The 14558-nt window shown below is 35.0% G+C and overlaps 1 protein-coding gene across 5 annotated transcripts in view; it reads right to left on the reverse strand.

The window, feature by feature from the left end:
- CCDC88A (coiled-coil domain containing 88A) overlaps window positions 1–14558 on the reverse strand; it is a 115885-nt gene that overhangs the window by 27856 nt on the left and 73471 nt on the right. For all 5 annotated transcript variants that reach the window (XM_019970170.2, XM_019970169.2, XM_019970168.2 and 2 more), the window contains exons 15-18: window positions 12050–13120; window positions 10629–10756; window positions 8830–8968; window positions 5351–5512 (exon numbers count right to left, since the gene is read on the reverse strand). In XM_019970170.2, coding sequence (XP_019825729.1) covers window positions 5351–5512; window positions 8830–8968; window positions 10629–10756; window positions 12050–13120 — 1500 coding nt within the window. The remainder of the gene's footprint in view (window positions 1–5350; window positions 5513–8829; window positions 8969–10628; window positions 10757–12049; window positions 13121–14558) is intronic.

Below are 14558 nucleotides of genomic sequence, written 5' to 3' on the forward strand. Positions count from 1 at the left end.
AACACCACAGTTCAAAAGCATCAATTCTTCGGTGCTCAGCCTTCTTCACAGTCCAACTCTCACATCCATACATGACCACTGGAAAAACCATAGCCTTGACTAGACAGACCTTTGTTGGCAAAGTAATATCTGCTTTTGAATATGCGATCTAGGTTGGTCATAACTTTCCTTCCAAGGAGTAAGTGTCTTTTAATTTCATGGCTCCAGTCACCATCTGCAGTGATTTTAGAGCCCCCAAAAATAAAGTCTGATACTGTTCCCACTGTTTCCCCATCTATTTCCCATGAAGTGATGGGACCAGATGCCATGATCTTCGTTTTCTGAATGTTGAGCTTTAAGCCAACTTTTTCACTCTCCTCTTTTACTTTCATCAAGAGGCTTTTTCATTCCTCTTCACTTTCTGCCATAAGGGTGGTGTCATCTGCATATCTGAGGTTATCGATATTTCTCCCAGCAATCTTGATTCCAGCTTGTGTTTCTTGCAGCCCAGCATTTCTCATGATGTACTCTGCATATAAGTTAAATAAGCAGGGTGACAATATACAGCCTTGACGTACTCCTTTTCCTGTTTGGAACCAGTGTGTTGTTCCATGTCCAGTTCTAACTGTTGCTTCCTGATCTGCATACAGGTTTCTCAAGAGGCAGGTCAGGTGGTCTGGTATTCCCATCTCCTTCAGAATTTTCCAGAGTTTATTGTGATGCACACAGTCAAAGGCTTTGGCATAGTCAATAAAGCAGAAATAGATGTTTTTCTAGAACGCTCTTGCTTTTCGATGATCCAGTGGATGTTGGGAATTTGATCTCTGGTTCCTCTGCCTTTTCTAAAACCAGCTTGAACATCTGGAAGTTCACAGTTCACGTACTGCTGAAGCCTGGCTTGGAGAATTTTGAGCATTACTTTTCTACCGTGTGAGATGAGTGCAACTGTGTGGTAGTTTGAGCATTCTTTGGCATTGCCTTTCTTTGGGATTGGAATGAAAACTGACCTTTTCCAGTCCTGTGGCCACTGCTGAGTTTTCCAAATTTGCTGGCATATTGAGTATAGCACTTTCTTATATACCATTCTGATATAACAAAAAGGTGCACCATTTTCCACTTATATATGTGAGATATATAAGTATATTCACTTATACTGTTATAGTTCAGCTCTTCAGAAACCAAAATGTACAAGCTCTAATGAGTCTGGGTATCCTTAATATGAAAAACTCCTATAGTCTATAATGAATGGAAGAGATAACTGAGAGTAGATAGGGTATCAAAGAACAAGAGAAGGTTTACAATGGAAAATGATGAAGTTAACAAACATATGTACTAGCAAATCAGCAAAAATTACCAGTCTAATATAGGGTAGCCATCTTTATAAACCCATTATCTAAATGAGCACAATATGTCAACCAGGTAATTTCTCCCCAGTGGAAATTTACAGATGAAGTAAGTGGGAAAAGAGATTCATCTTATAGAATATAACACACCAAGTTTTCTGAAATTAATTTTTAATCCAGGTGATTGATAGATAAATATATATGACTGAATAATGAAACATGAATTTTTATATGTAGCTGATAAATACAAAAAAGGATATAAAATAGCTCACTAATAATTTAAAACACACAAAATATTTTCTATCACTTAAATAGAAATTACAAGGTTGGGAATACCCAATGTCAATCTGGAATAACAGATATTCTATTAGTGGAACTGAAAATTCACTTTTTTGAAAAGCTTTTACAACAGTTTATCAATTAAAATTAAATACACACACAGAAATCTCTCTCTAGATATGCTCTTTGGCCTATCAGTTCTACTGTCAGCAATTTACTACCCTAGGACGTTCCCTGGCGGTCCACTGTTAAGACTCTGCCAGCCCAATGTAGGGGGTGCAGGCTCGATCCCTGGTTGGGGAACTAAGACCTCACATGCTGTGGGTCCAAGAAAGTTAGGGCTTTCAAGGTGGTGGTAGTGGTAAAGAATCCACCTGCCAATGCAAGAGATATATTAAGAGACTCGGGTTTGATCCCTTGGTCCGGAAGATCCTCTGAAGGAGGGAATGGCAACCCCCAGCAGTTTGGAGAAGGCAATGGCAACCCACTCCAGTACTCTTGCCTGGAAAGTCCCATGGACGGAGCAGCCTGATAGGCTGCAGTCCGTGGGGTCGCTGAGGGTCAGACACAACTGAGTGACTTCACTTTCACTTTTCACTTTCATGCACTGGAGAAGGAAATGGCAACCCACTCCAGTGTTCTTGCCTGGAGAATCCCAGGGACAGGGGAGCCTGGTGGGCTGCCGTCTACGGGGTTGCACAGAGTTGGACACGACTGAAGTGACTTAGCAGCAGCAGCAGCCAGTATTCTTGCATGGAGAATCCGACAGACAGAGGTGCCTGGAGGGCTCCAGTCCATAGGGCTGCAAAGTCGGACTCAGCTGAAGCAACTTAGCATGCAGAACATGTTAGGGGTTCCCAGGTGGCACTAGTGGTAAAGAACCCGCCTGCCAATGTAGGAGACTTAAGAGATGGGGATTCAATCCCTGGATGAGCAAGGGATTCCCCTGGAGGAGGAAATAACAACCCATTCCAGTATTCGGCTGGATAAGGTCCATAGGGTCACAAAGAGTTGGACATAATAGAAGAGAATTAGGATGGAGAAACATGTTATAACATGGATTTTCACAGCAGCAAAATCTGAAAAATAACTTGAATGTCCACTGATATGGAATTTATTTAAATCAATTATGATAATATATACACAATGGAATAGTATGTGGTCATTAAATAAAATTATATAGCTCTGTATGTGCTAAAATAGATCTAAGATAAAATAATTGAAAAATGGAAATAAGGTCTCAAAAATGTAAATCTGTAAAAGAAATAAAACTCTTATAAATAGATACCTCACAAACATTTTCTGGAAATATAAAACAGTTTTCAGTGATTATTTTTGGATGAAAAAGTAGAAATTAGTAGTGTAAGAGATTAACTTTTGTCTTCATGGCTTAGTTTTCAATAAACAAATTAGAAAACAATAAAACCAAAGTTGGCTTAACGCTCAACATTCAGAAAACTAAAATCACGGCATCCGTCCATCACTTCGTGGCAAATAGATGGGGAAACTGGAAACAGTGGCTGACTTTATTTCTTTCTGCAGAATCACTGCAGATGGTTGATTGCAGCCATGAAATTAAAAGATGCTTGCTCCTTGGAAGGAAAGTTATGACCAACCTAGACAGCATATTAAAAAGCAGAGACATTACTTTGTCCACTAAGGTCCATCTCATCAAGGCTATGGTTTTTCCAGTAGTCATGTATGGATGTGAGAGTTGGACTATAAAGAAAGCTGAGCACCGAAGAATTGATGCTTTTGAACTGTGTTGTTGGAGAAGACTCTTGAGAGTCCCTTGGACTGCAAGGTGATCCAACCTGTCCATCCTAAAGGAGATCAGTCCTGAATGTTCATTGGAAGGACTGATGTTGAAGCTGAAACTCCAATACTTCGGCCACCTGATGCGAAGAGCTGATTCATTTGAAAAGACCCTGATGCTGGGAAAGACTGAAGGCAGGAGGAGAAGGAGATGACAGAGGATGAGATGGTTGGATGGCATCACCGACTCCATGGAGACGAGTTTGAGAAAACTCTGGGAGCTGGTGTTGGACAGGGAGGCCTAGTGTGCTGTTGTCCATGGGGTTGTGAAGAGTCGGACATGACTGAGCAACTGAATTGAACTGAACTGAACCACAACTCTTTTACTTGTTAGCACATTAAGTTCTTTAGGCTCACTCATCTTTGAAAATGGTTGCTGAATTATTTTCTACAGTAAATATTTAATAAATTCACTCGGTACATATTTATTAAAAATCTGCTATCTACCAAGCATTGTTTTACACAGAGAAGGCACAGTGATGTAAAAGAAAGACAAGCTACCTGCATTCAGGGAGCTTTTTTATAGTCAAATAGTAAATCAGTGAATACAAAAAATTAACTGGTAAAAAGTTCCATGAAGAAACTAAGCAAGGCAGTGGTGTGAGAGTAAATGGTTTTAGGTTGGGGACAACTGCTTCAGTGGAGAAGGGGTCAGGGAAAACCCCCTACAGATGACATGTTATGTGAGACCTGAATGTTGACAGAAGCCTGTCACGTGTTCCAGCTAGGGCAAGCAAACAGAAAGGCCGTGAAAGAGGAATAAACAGAAAACGCCAATATGACTAGAATTAATTTGCTTATTAAGTACCAGTCACTGTTCTGTTTTCCACATATTAACAGATACCAATATTATCCTCAGATTAATAAACAAGGTAAGTAGAAGACTAATATGGTATAAGGCTAGAGATACAGGCAGGGCAATGTCAAATAGGATCTTATGGATATAGTAAAAAGTATGGAAGTGAAAGTTAAAGTGTTAGTTTAACTAACTTTGTGTCCGACTTCGCGATCCCATGGACTGTATGTAGCCCGCCAGGCTCCTCTGTCCATGGAGTTGGTAGTCATTCCCTTCCCCAGGGGATCTTCCCGACCCAGGGATTGAACCTGGGTCTCCTGCACTGCAGGCCTATTCTTTACTTCTGAGTCACCAGGGATTTCATTATTAATAAAATGGGAAACCACTGAAGATTTTAAGCAGGAAAATGACATGACCTGGATTATGTTTTAAAAATAACTCTAGGGTTTCCTTGGTGGTCCAGTGGTTAAGAACCCACCTTGCTGCAATGCAGGGGACACTGGTTTGCTCCTGGGTTTGGGAAGTTCCCACATGCCACAGGCTACTAAGCCCACGTGCAGCAACTACTAAACCCATGTGCAGCAACTACTGAAGCCTGCAAGCCCTAGAGCCCATGCTCCACAAGAGACACCACCGCAGTGAGAAGCCCACACGCCGCATCTAGAGCAGCTCCCACTCTGCAACTAGAGAAAGCCCGTGAGCAGCAACAAAGACCCAGTGCAGCCAAAAATAAATAAATAAAAAACCTCACAAATTATTTTACTACATTGAGAATGGGTCAGTTTGGGCGAGAAGTGAAAGGGGCAGGCCGGTTAGGGTGATACTCTTTTTTAAAAGTCCAGATGAGGGATAAGGGTAACTTAGACTAGAGTGTTAGCACCAGAGACAGAGAGAAATAGATGAGTTTGCATTCTATTTACATGACAGAGTTGACAAAGCTTGCTGATGTGCTTACATGACGATGATGAAGAAAAGAATATTAAACTGTTCTTGTCTTAATACTATACTTAATACTATGAAACAAACTGATCAAGAAAGTATAAAATGAACAAAACTACAAAACCAGATTAGATAAACTCTGTTATATATTCAGTGATCCTTGACTTCTAAAAAACTTTATTCCTTCTAAAATACTTACATTTCTTTCAACTTCAATTAATCTGTCTTTAACTTTCAGAAGCTCTCTAGTTGTTTCTTGACTTTCTCGCTCCCACTTGTCTTCACCAGCAGCTGGAGGAGAGCTCTGAACCATTCTTTCCTCATCCTGTCTCTGTTTGAGAGCCTCATAATTCTTTTTCACCTAAAATTTTATTTTAAAATATCTTTTAAAATTGAAGTATAGTTGATTTATAACATTGTTTTCATTTATTTAAAAAGGGAGAAAACATACCACCAAGGTTGTATTTATCATAATTAAACTCCACAACGGTCTGGTGAATGTGAGAGACAGTTTATTTAAAAATATAATAATATATACAATTACCATTATTATCATTATCACAATTTATGCATTGTAAAGTGCAAATGTTTTCCTCTAGAAATATTAATATACCCTGCTTAAGTGTCATGTTGCTATTATTTTGTAATTTCAGATCCTGTTGCTTATGATGAAAATATCACTGAAGAATAGATGAATATAGACTTGTTGCTAAGTACTAACAATTGTTTTTAGAGCTGTTTATAATTGGTTTAGAGATTTCAGAGATCCCCATGTCAAGAACAAAAACTTGACACATATATTAATTTCCTTTAAAAAGAATAACTGAAGCTGAGGAAGTATCTATCTATGTATGGTCTTTTTAAAAGGATTATGTTGCCCAGAATGACCTGTTAATAAATAAATGACTTCTTTATACAGATATTGACCCACATAAAATTACTATTATTCATTTTATAAAGAGTGAATAATCCAAGGATATATCTTATTCAGGGTTCTCTGGTATGATTATAACCAAATCCTACTTTAACAGAGCAAACTCAAAACTAACAAATTGGTCATCATCCAAAATTAATGATTAACTAAATTGCTCTCTTCAATTTAAATTATTGTTATACTGAATTACTAGTTTTTCCTAGGAAATGATTATCATAAATTTCTAACTTAAACCCAAACTTTCTATTAAGACAAGTATATAGATGTTTAAAATAATTCAATGTCTAATGCAACCTCAAGAAAGCTTTATGGCTCAAACTTTGCTACTACTACTGAGTTAGACAATAATTTGAGATTACAGAAAATAAGATGCCCAGATAGAGTGTCACTTAAAGCTTGGCAAATGATTGAACATATGTTCTGAGATCCTGATTTTCCACTTTAAAAAAAAATACTTCTGACACCCTAAAATATAGATGGATAACATAATTTCCAGTCTATTTTACATTAATTTCTCACAGGCTCTTTTTTCAAGGCTTGTAAGAGTTACGGACATATGTCATTATAAAGAAGGGGATGTGAGAATAAAATTCAGAACTTCTCATTTTCAGTCCACTGTTCTGTTAAGTTTCAAAAATGGTCCTTTACCTTATATATCATTAATCAGAATCTTTAATTTATGTTCATATTGAAAATGACATTTTCCATCAGGGTTTTTCAGAGGCAGTGTACAGGTGGGTGTTGCCTTCTTATCTAATTTATTAATTTAAATAAATTAAATGCCTTTTAATTGGGATGTACAGACCATTTACATTTAATGTGATGACTGACATGGTTTGGTTTAAAACTGCTATCTTGCTATTTATTTTCCATTTGTCCAACCTGTAGTTTGTTCTCTCTTTTTTCTTTTTCTGCTTTTAGTTGGATTTTTCGATTCTATGTAATCTCCTTTGCTGGCATTTTAGTTATACTTCTTTGTCATACTATTTTAATGTTTACTTTATACTTATTACTCATATTTAGCTTTCATAGTCTATGTTAACTATGAAACAACTAGAACAGTATAATTAATCAATCATATATTAAAAACTAGAACAGTGCAATTTCAGTTGAATGCATGTTTATGGCAGAAAACTAGTCCAATAATAATAATTTGGAAATCTTCCACTTCCAAATGGCTGAAAGTGGAAGACAGTCTCTAACTTTTAGACTTGAAACACATCATATACCAATCCATACTCAAACCCATTTATTTTCTGGCTTAGTAGCTTCATGAAATTGACTTTATTTGCAATATAGTGATACTGCATAAAGGGCAAAAATTCAGAAAAAGAAAGATGATTAATGAAATGTGGTAACAAGTTTTACTTTATATTTTTTTTAGACAACACTTATGCTGACTAAACAAAGTTCTAAAATTCCTTCTGTAAAAAAAATGTTCTGTGTTAATGTCTGAGACAAACACCAGCAATGATGCGCAAATGAGGAACCAATCCTTTTCCTCTCCTGTATGAGAAATTAACCTTTGAGTAACTTTCTCTGGAAACCTGATAAAACTACAATGTTCCATGCTACCAGTCAAGAAAAATGACTTCTGATGGGTAAATTGTATTTGTACAAGAACTATAAATACCTAATAAGAAGCTACATCTTTGGACTTCTCTGAGTGTAGGAACTCTTAAATCTTAAGACTGTGAAGATCTTAAATCCATGCATTTGGAGATGCTGCAAGGGATGATGACTGGTATTAAGCATGACGTCCCAAAGCCAGAGCAGCTTTCACACTTACCCAATGTGAATCTTGTCTTCTTGCGTCTGAACTATTATCTAGTGAGAAGATGACTCTCAGACAAATATGTGAAGAGGGACACCAGATTGTGCCCTACTATTAGCTTATACTTCTTATAGTGCTCTGAACTGAATGGTTCTAAATGTGGCCTATAATAAGCTTGTCAGCCTGAATGTTTGGTTGACTGTAAAACCACTCCAGGTACGACTACAGAGCTAATAAAAGGGAGTAAAAGGCAGAACATGATTCTACCAATCTGCCAAATACTAACCCTATAGAATGGGCAAGTCCCTTCAATTTCAATTCATTCACATAGGGAAAACAGACAGTAGCCCCTACCTCACATATTTCACTGAATAATTCCAAATAACACAATTAAAAAATTTAGAAAAGACCTCAAATTTTTTAGATCAAGGGCTCTCTTATACCACACATACTGCTTGCCTCTACTTGCTATCCTCACACCCATACTTTTTTTTTAATCAAACTTTTACCTGGAATCTCAATAGGAAAAGAGTGACAGTGAAGTGTCAAAATCACATTGAGAGCTTTTCCCAATGAAGTAAGTCTGCCTCTTCCCCATTCCACTCTCACAATTCCAATATGTGTCGTCATACATATTGAGGGACATTCATACATAAAATAAGATTGAATAAATTATAGCATATAGACAAAATAGTTTGTTATAAACTACATAATACAGAAAATTTTAGAAATTTAAGAAAAAGAAATGGACAAAACAGTAATAAAATTTTATGTTTCATTTTCTACTTTATACTTTTCTGTCCAAATATCTGACAGGGAATTCCCTGGTGGTCCAGTGGTTAGGACTCGGTGCTTTCACTGCTGGGTCCCAGGTTTAATCCCTGGTCAGTGAACTAAGATCCCACAAGCTGAGCAGTGCAAAAAAGAGAAAAAGTTGACAATCAAAATTCTTTCCAAGAAAATCACTTACTGTTTTTAGTTCTTGGCGCAACTGCTGGTTGTAATTTGTGGACTCTTCTAGTCGAGCTTCTAAAGCAGCAATTTTTTCTTCTTTTATTTCAAGAGACTTCTTTAGAGTGGATTCTAATTTTGATTCCAGAAGTTTGTATCTATTATCCAAGTATAAAAAGAGTTCATTACTGGAGGTCAGAAAATTATTTTTAAAGATAATTTATGATTAGATACTGATACATAAATAAGCCTTATAAAATAATCTTTTTTAAAAAAAGAAGCAAATTAAATTATTTTGTTCTTCCTGCCTACTCTCCCTTTTTAACTATTCCTGGTAATGAGAAAAAAACAAAAAAGCCCTGAGTATACAGCTCCAGATTACAGTCTAGGTTGTCAAAAGCAAAAATTAATGCTACAAAAAGGCATCTGGAGGATCTTAGTCTCAAAATATTTCTTTTAGTTTCATAAGAATAGAATCTACAGGAAGAGTAAGTGGATGGATTAAGCACATTATTAAGCATTTGTCTATGATATTAATATATAATATATTTACACAAGTACATATGAATAGTTAAGACTTAAAGCACTCTGAAGACTACCTTTAGGGCATGGAGAACTTGCAGAATATTAAAAATAAAGAGGGGGGACAACATAGTAAAGAGTCAAGATACTGGTAATAGAACAGAAAGGGGCAGATAGGTTTGAGTGTTAATATTTTAGTTATCTTTCTGATGGGTTCATGAATATTTATATTAAGATTTTTTTCTTTATAAAAAGGATGTCCATGAACATACTCCGAGAGGGAACCACAAACTAGGAATTACAGATTAATCTATTTCTTACACCTGAGAACCTCAATGACTAAACCAAATAGAAACCTGAAGTACATATATGAGAAATTCTATCATATTCTGCCTCTTATTGTAATTAATTTGTGCGCATATATTTTCTGCTCAATTAGATTTTAAGTTCATTGACAACAGAGAAAAAAAATCTCACTTTGATATTGGCTTGAGTCAACAAACAATTTTAAAGCATGTAATGTGTATGACTCTGGATGTATTAAATTTGTGATGCCTGAGTTCTGACTGTCCAGGTAGAGATGTTCAGTAAGCAGGGAATAATATGCATGTAAGCTGAGATGATGGATAGAATGCTCATGGAATGGATAAGAGGCCTAAGAACCTAACTCTAGGAAACTATATTGAGAGAGAAGGCACAGGACAACAAACTGTTACAAAGGGAAAGACAAAAGTGATCAAAGGGCACTGTTTTCAACTCTACCACTAAATTCACTTTGCTACATTTATACATTCAAGTCCACAATTAGACTATATATTCCACAATGGTAAGAATAAATTCTTGCCAATAAATACAATCTACATTAATTTTTTCCCACATACATTTATTTATTATAAAATATAAATACTTACTAGAACAGTAATGATGGATAGGCAACAAAATACAAATTATATAATTACAAAAATTCTAATGAAATAAAATCTAGTGTATAACAATATTCTTAACAATACACACTTCTATTCCAGCTGGAATCATGTGGCCAACTGGACGCTAAACAGTAGACTACTTGAAAATCTAATTAACTGATAGACTGTATTTACCATGGGAGAATAGAAATTCTCTTCAAGCCTGTACTGAATATTTTCAAATTAAAGTGTATATAAGTTAATTTTTTATTGTTTGTTAAGCCCTAGTTTTCTACATTATTTTTCTGCCTTAATTGCTCCACAGTCTCAAAATTAATGCTTGAGCAAAATAAATGACTTCCACAGTTCTTCAGATAGATTTAATACTCACCGGTCATCAGTACTTTGCTCATCATGTAAGAGTCGCTCTTTATTTAACCCTATCTTCTCAAGCTCATGAGTTAATTTTTCAAGATCATTGTTCATTTGTTGAGTCTTCAATTTTTCACTCACCAAATCCTTATTTTAAAAGTAATGCAAAACTCACATAAGTGTTGTGAACATAAACATCCAAGAAATTCAGCCAAGATTTCATCCAGGAATACACAAAATTTAAACCAGGAAAGACAGAAAGGCTGTTGCTGAACTTTTTATCAATAAAAAATAGTCAAGCAAAAAAATTATAACCCAGTAATGTTTTCCTTCTTCTATTTTGCTAATACTTTTTAACTTTTTAATGTTAAAAACTAAAAGGAGAAACTCGTACTTGTGATTACACATCTTAGGTTTGAAAAGTGTGGGGGAAACAACACATATCCATTAACTTTTCATACTAAACTAGAACTTTAGTGCATATTTCTTTCATGAATATACGTTGGATACAACACCCTTCTCCCATCCCAAGCACACCTCTCCCAGTGGAAAAGGCCTAAGACATTGATCTGAATAACTAGGGGGAATTCTTAGAGATGCGGGGACCAGGAACCTATTGTTCATGTGTGTAGGATTGTAGAACAGAAAGGAAAAAGAAAAAGGATAATAATGATCCCTTTTCAATGTCTCTTTAGCAGAAAGGCAGATTTCCCAGTGCAAGCATCTGCCAGAATGCTAAGTTTTTTAAATTGAACTTAAAAGGTTATCATATATAGTAGAGCATAGGGATAGCAAATAAACACTATTTGCTCTCTTCTGAGCTACACCAACCATTTATTGCCAATCTACTCCTATAAATTTTAGAATTCTTCATGATACACAGATCCAACCAACTACCAATTGTTCAGTGCTGACCTGATTTGCATTCTCTTGCTTATATTCTCTCAGTCAAAATCCAAGGGACTTTGAAATCTGAAAGATCTAGATTTGAATCCAGAAATCCAAATCTACCATTTTGTTCTTAAATAAGTTACTTAATGTCTCTGAACCTCAGTTTTCTAATCTAATGGAGATAACAGAAATAAAGGATTGGTCGTAAAAATTATCCAGTATTTGGCACATAGCTAATATTCAATAACCAGCAATTATCACATTCAGTAAGTTTTGATCATATATTTTAATATTACTTTGAAACAAACATGTAAAATTATAAGAAATAAGTCAGATATTACATGGATAACTTATTACTATAATTTCTTAAAAAATACAATTTGCATTCACTTCTTAGTTTAACAGAAGTGGGAAACTTAGAAGCTTTTTAATTCTAAATTTCTACTTTGAACCATAAATAGATTATACAAATTACCATAATAAAGCTTAAAGAAGTTCTAAATTTAAAAAATTTAAAAATTTGTGTGAAATTTAATTAACTATACTTACCTCTCGTAATGTAACCAAAGTTTTTATATCAATAGTTGCTCTTTTCACAAGCTCTTTATTTTCTTTCTCTAATTCTTTCAGACGAATGCAGGATTCTTTATAAATACCAATCTCTTTGAAAAGGGTTTTGTTTTCTTTTTCCAAATTTCCAATTTTCACATTATTTTCTTCTAATGTGGTATCTTTTATTTCTGCTTGTTGCCGGAGTCTCTTATTTTCCTTCTCCAGTTGTTTTTTATCCTTTTCCAGTTGAGAAGTCTCTTGCTCTAATGATTTATTTTCTTTTTCCAGCTGTTCTAGTCTTTTGCTAGATATTTTTAACTCTTCTAGGTTTTTCTGCAATGTTTGATTTTCCATCTCTAAGTCCTGTAGCTCACTTTCCAATTGTTGGATTTTTTTATTGCTGTTTTCAAGAGCTTTCTGTAGCCTTTGATTTTCTGTATCTAAACCCTGATAACTAACTTCTAAGCGTTCTGTTTTCTTGAAAGATGCTTTCATGAGCTCTAAACCTTTCTTAAGTTGTTCTTTTTCACTTTCCAGTTCTTTATTCTCTAGTTGTAGCTGAGCCATCTTCATGCTTGCACACTTCAAAGATTCCACACTCCTTCGAAGTTCTAAGTTTTCCTCATCAAGCTGGGAATTCTCTTTTTCCAGGGATTCTAACTGAAAAGTGAGGTTTTTAAAGCTATCCAGTGTTTTTTTAAACTTCCTATTTTCTCTTTCTAGCTCTGAATTTTCTTGTTCTAAGGCCTCAATTTTTTCACAAGTAATTTTTAAATTGGTTATCTTTTTCTGTAACAGTTCATTTTCTTTTTCAAGATGATGCAACTCATTTTCAAGTTCTTCTGCTCTTTCTCCTTTTTCTTTATAATGTTCCAATTCTTTTCTGATTTGCCTTTTTTCAAATTCAGTCTTGCTTAGCTTGCTACTTGTTTCTTTGATAGATTCATGGAGAATTTTGTTTTCTTTTTCAATGTCTTTCACCCTTGCTTCAGCACTTATCTGGGAGCGCTGCCTTAAGGAGGACACAGTTTGATTCAGATGTTCATTTTCCTGTTCTAATATTTTAATCTAATTTAGTAAAAAAAAAAAAAAAAAGAAGAAAATTTAAAACTTAATGGAACATGAACTAAATATTTTAAAATTACATAGTTTTCCTCCTCCAAAAACTAGCAGGGAAATCAGATCATAAAAAGGTGCTAAAATTGTCTATTTTAATTTCAATTCTGACAAATATTTACTGAGAGATGACCACGTACATGTACTGCCAGGTCTTTAAATTTCATATCTTTAGGGAGTCCGAAATGTATAGAAATGGTTAACAGAGATGAATATTAACCAAAATGATCTTCAGATTATATAGTGGTGATATGTTTCAAATTCAAATATGAGTCTAGATGAAATGTATACACATATCTCCTTGAAGATACATGTTTTTACATTCATTCAAAAAATTTCACAATGCATATATACAGGAAGACCTCAGTAAATACAGTATTTGCTCTATTATATGTGTAGATGTGTGTGTATATATATGTATGTGTGTGTATTTGTGTGTATTCATTTCCTAAAAGAATTCTGATTTGGAAACATCAAAATAACAATATCCCTGGTACATTTAAAAACTAAAACATCCAATTTATAGTATGGTCTATTATAATGGTAAAGGTTCTTAAAATTCAGTGTGTTAAACAATCAATTCCGAGAAACTTGTAAAAATAGAGATTCATGCTTAGCTCTAGAATTTTTGTTCCATAGCTCTATGGAAATGCGTATTTTTACAGGTGACCTAAGGACTAACCCTGGGGTTCAGATGGTAGAGAGTCTCCCCTGCAATGCAGGAGACATGGTTCAATCCCTGGGTCGGGAAGATCCCCTGGAGAAGTAGATGGCAGCCCACTCCGGTATTCTTGCCTGGAAAATCCCATGGACAGAGGAACCTGGCAGGCTACAGTCTACAGGGTCACAAAGAGTTGGACATGACTGAGCAACTAACACTTTCACTTTGAGGGCTATAGCTCGATAATATTTAGAAGTAAATAATTTTACTTCTAAAAATTAGAAATTTTAAAACAGCCAGTTATTTAATCTATTTGATTCTCAGTTTCTTCAAGCATAACATGTGAATGACCAATAAAACTTGAGAGCAAGTATGAAAATATACAGAACAGTTGCTGCCACCACTTCAGTGGGATCAGAGTAGAGCTGCACTTCATCCCAATTTCATTCGGGGCCTTTAATATCTGCAGTCTCATTCCACTGACACTTGAAAACCAATTCATGCACAGGTACCATGAAATTTTATATCAGATTAATTATTAAGCACACTGACAATTTAAAAAATTCTAAGTTTTCTCTTCAACTTTTCAACAATGCATGGGATAGAAAATGAGGTAAAACTATAGTCACTTTAAAATCTAAAAATTTCTAAAATATTTCATTTAATGTTATTATGAAGATTTTACTTGCACAAACTTTAAAATAACTTTTGTTAATAAGTTTTAAGATA

This window comes from Bos indicus, chromosome 11 (assembly GCF_029378745.1).
Source record: "Bos indicus isolate NIAB-ARS_2022 breed Sahiwal x Tharparkar chromosome 11, NIAB-ARS_B.indTharparkar_mat_pri_1.0, whole genome shotgun sequence".
NCBI classification, from domain to species: domain Eukaryota; kingdom Metazoa; phylum Chordata; class Mammalia; order Artiodactyla; family Bovidae; genus Bos; species Bos indicus.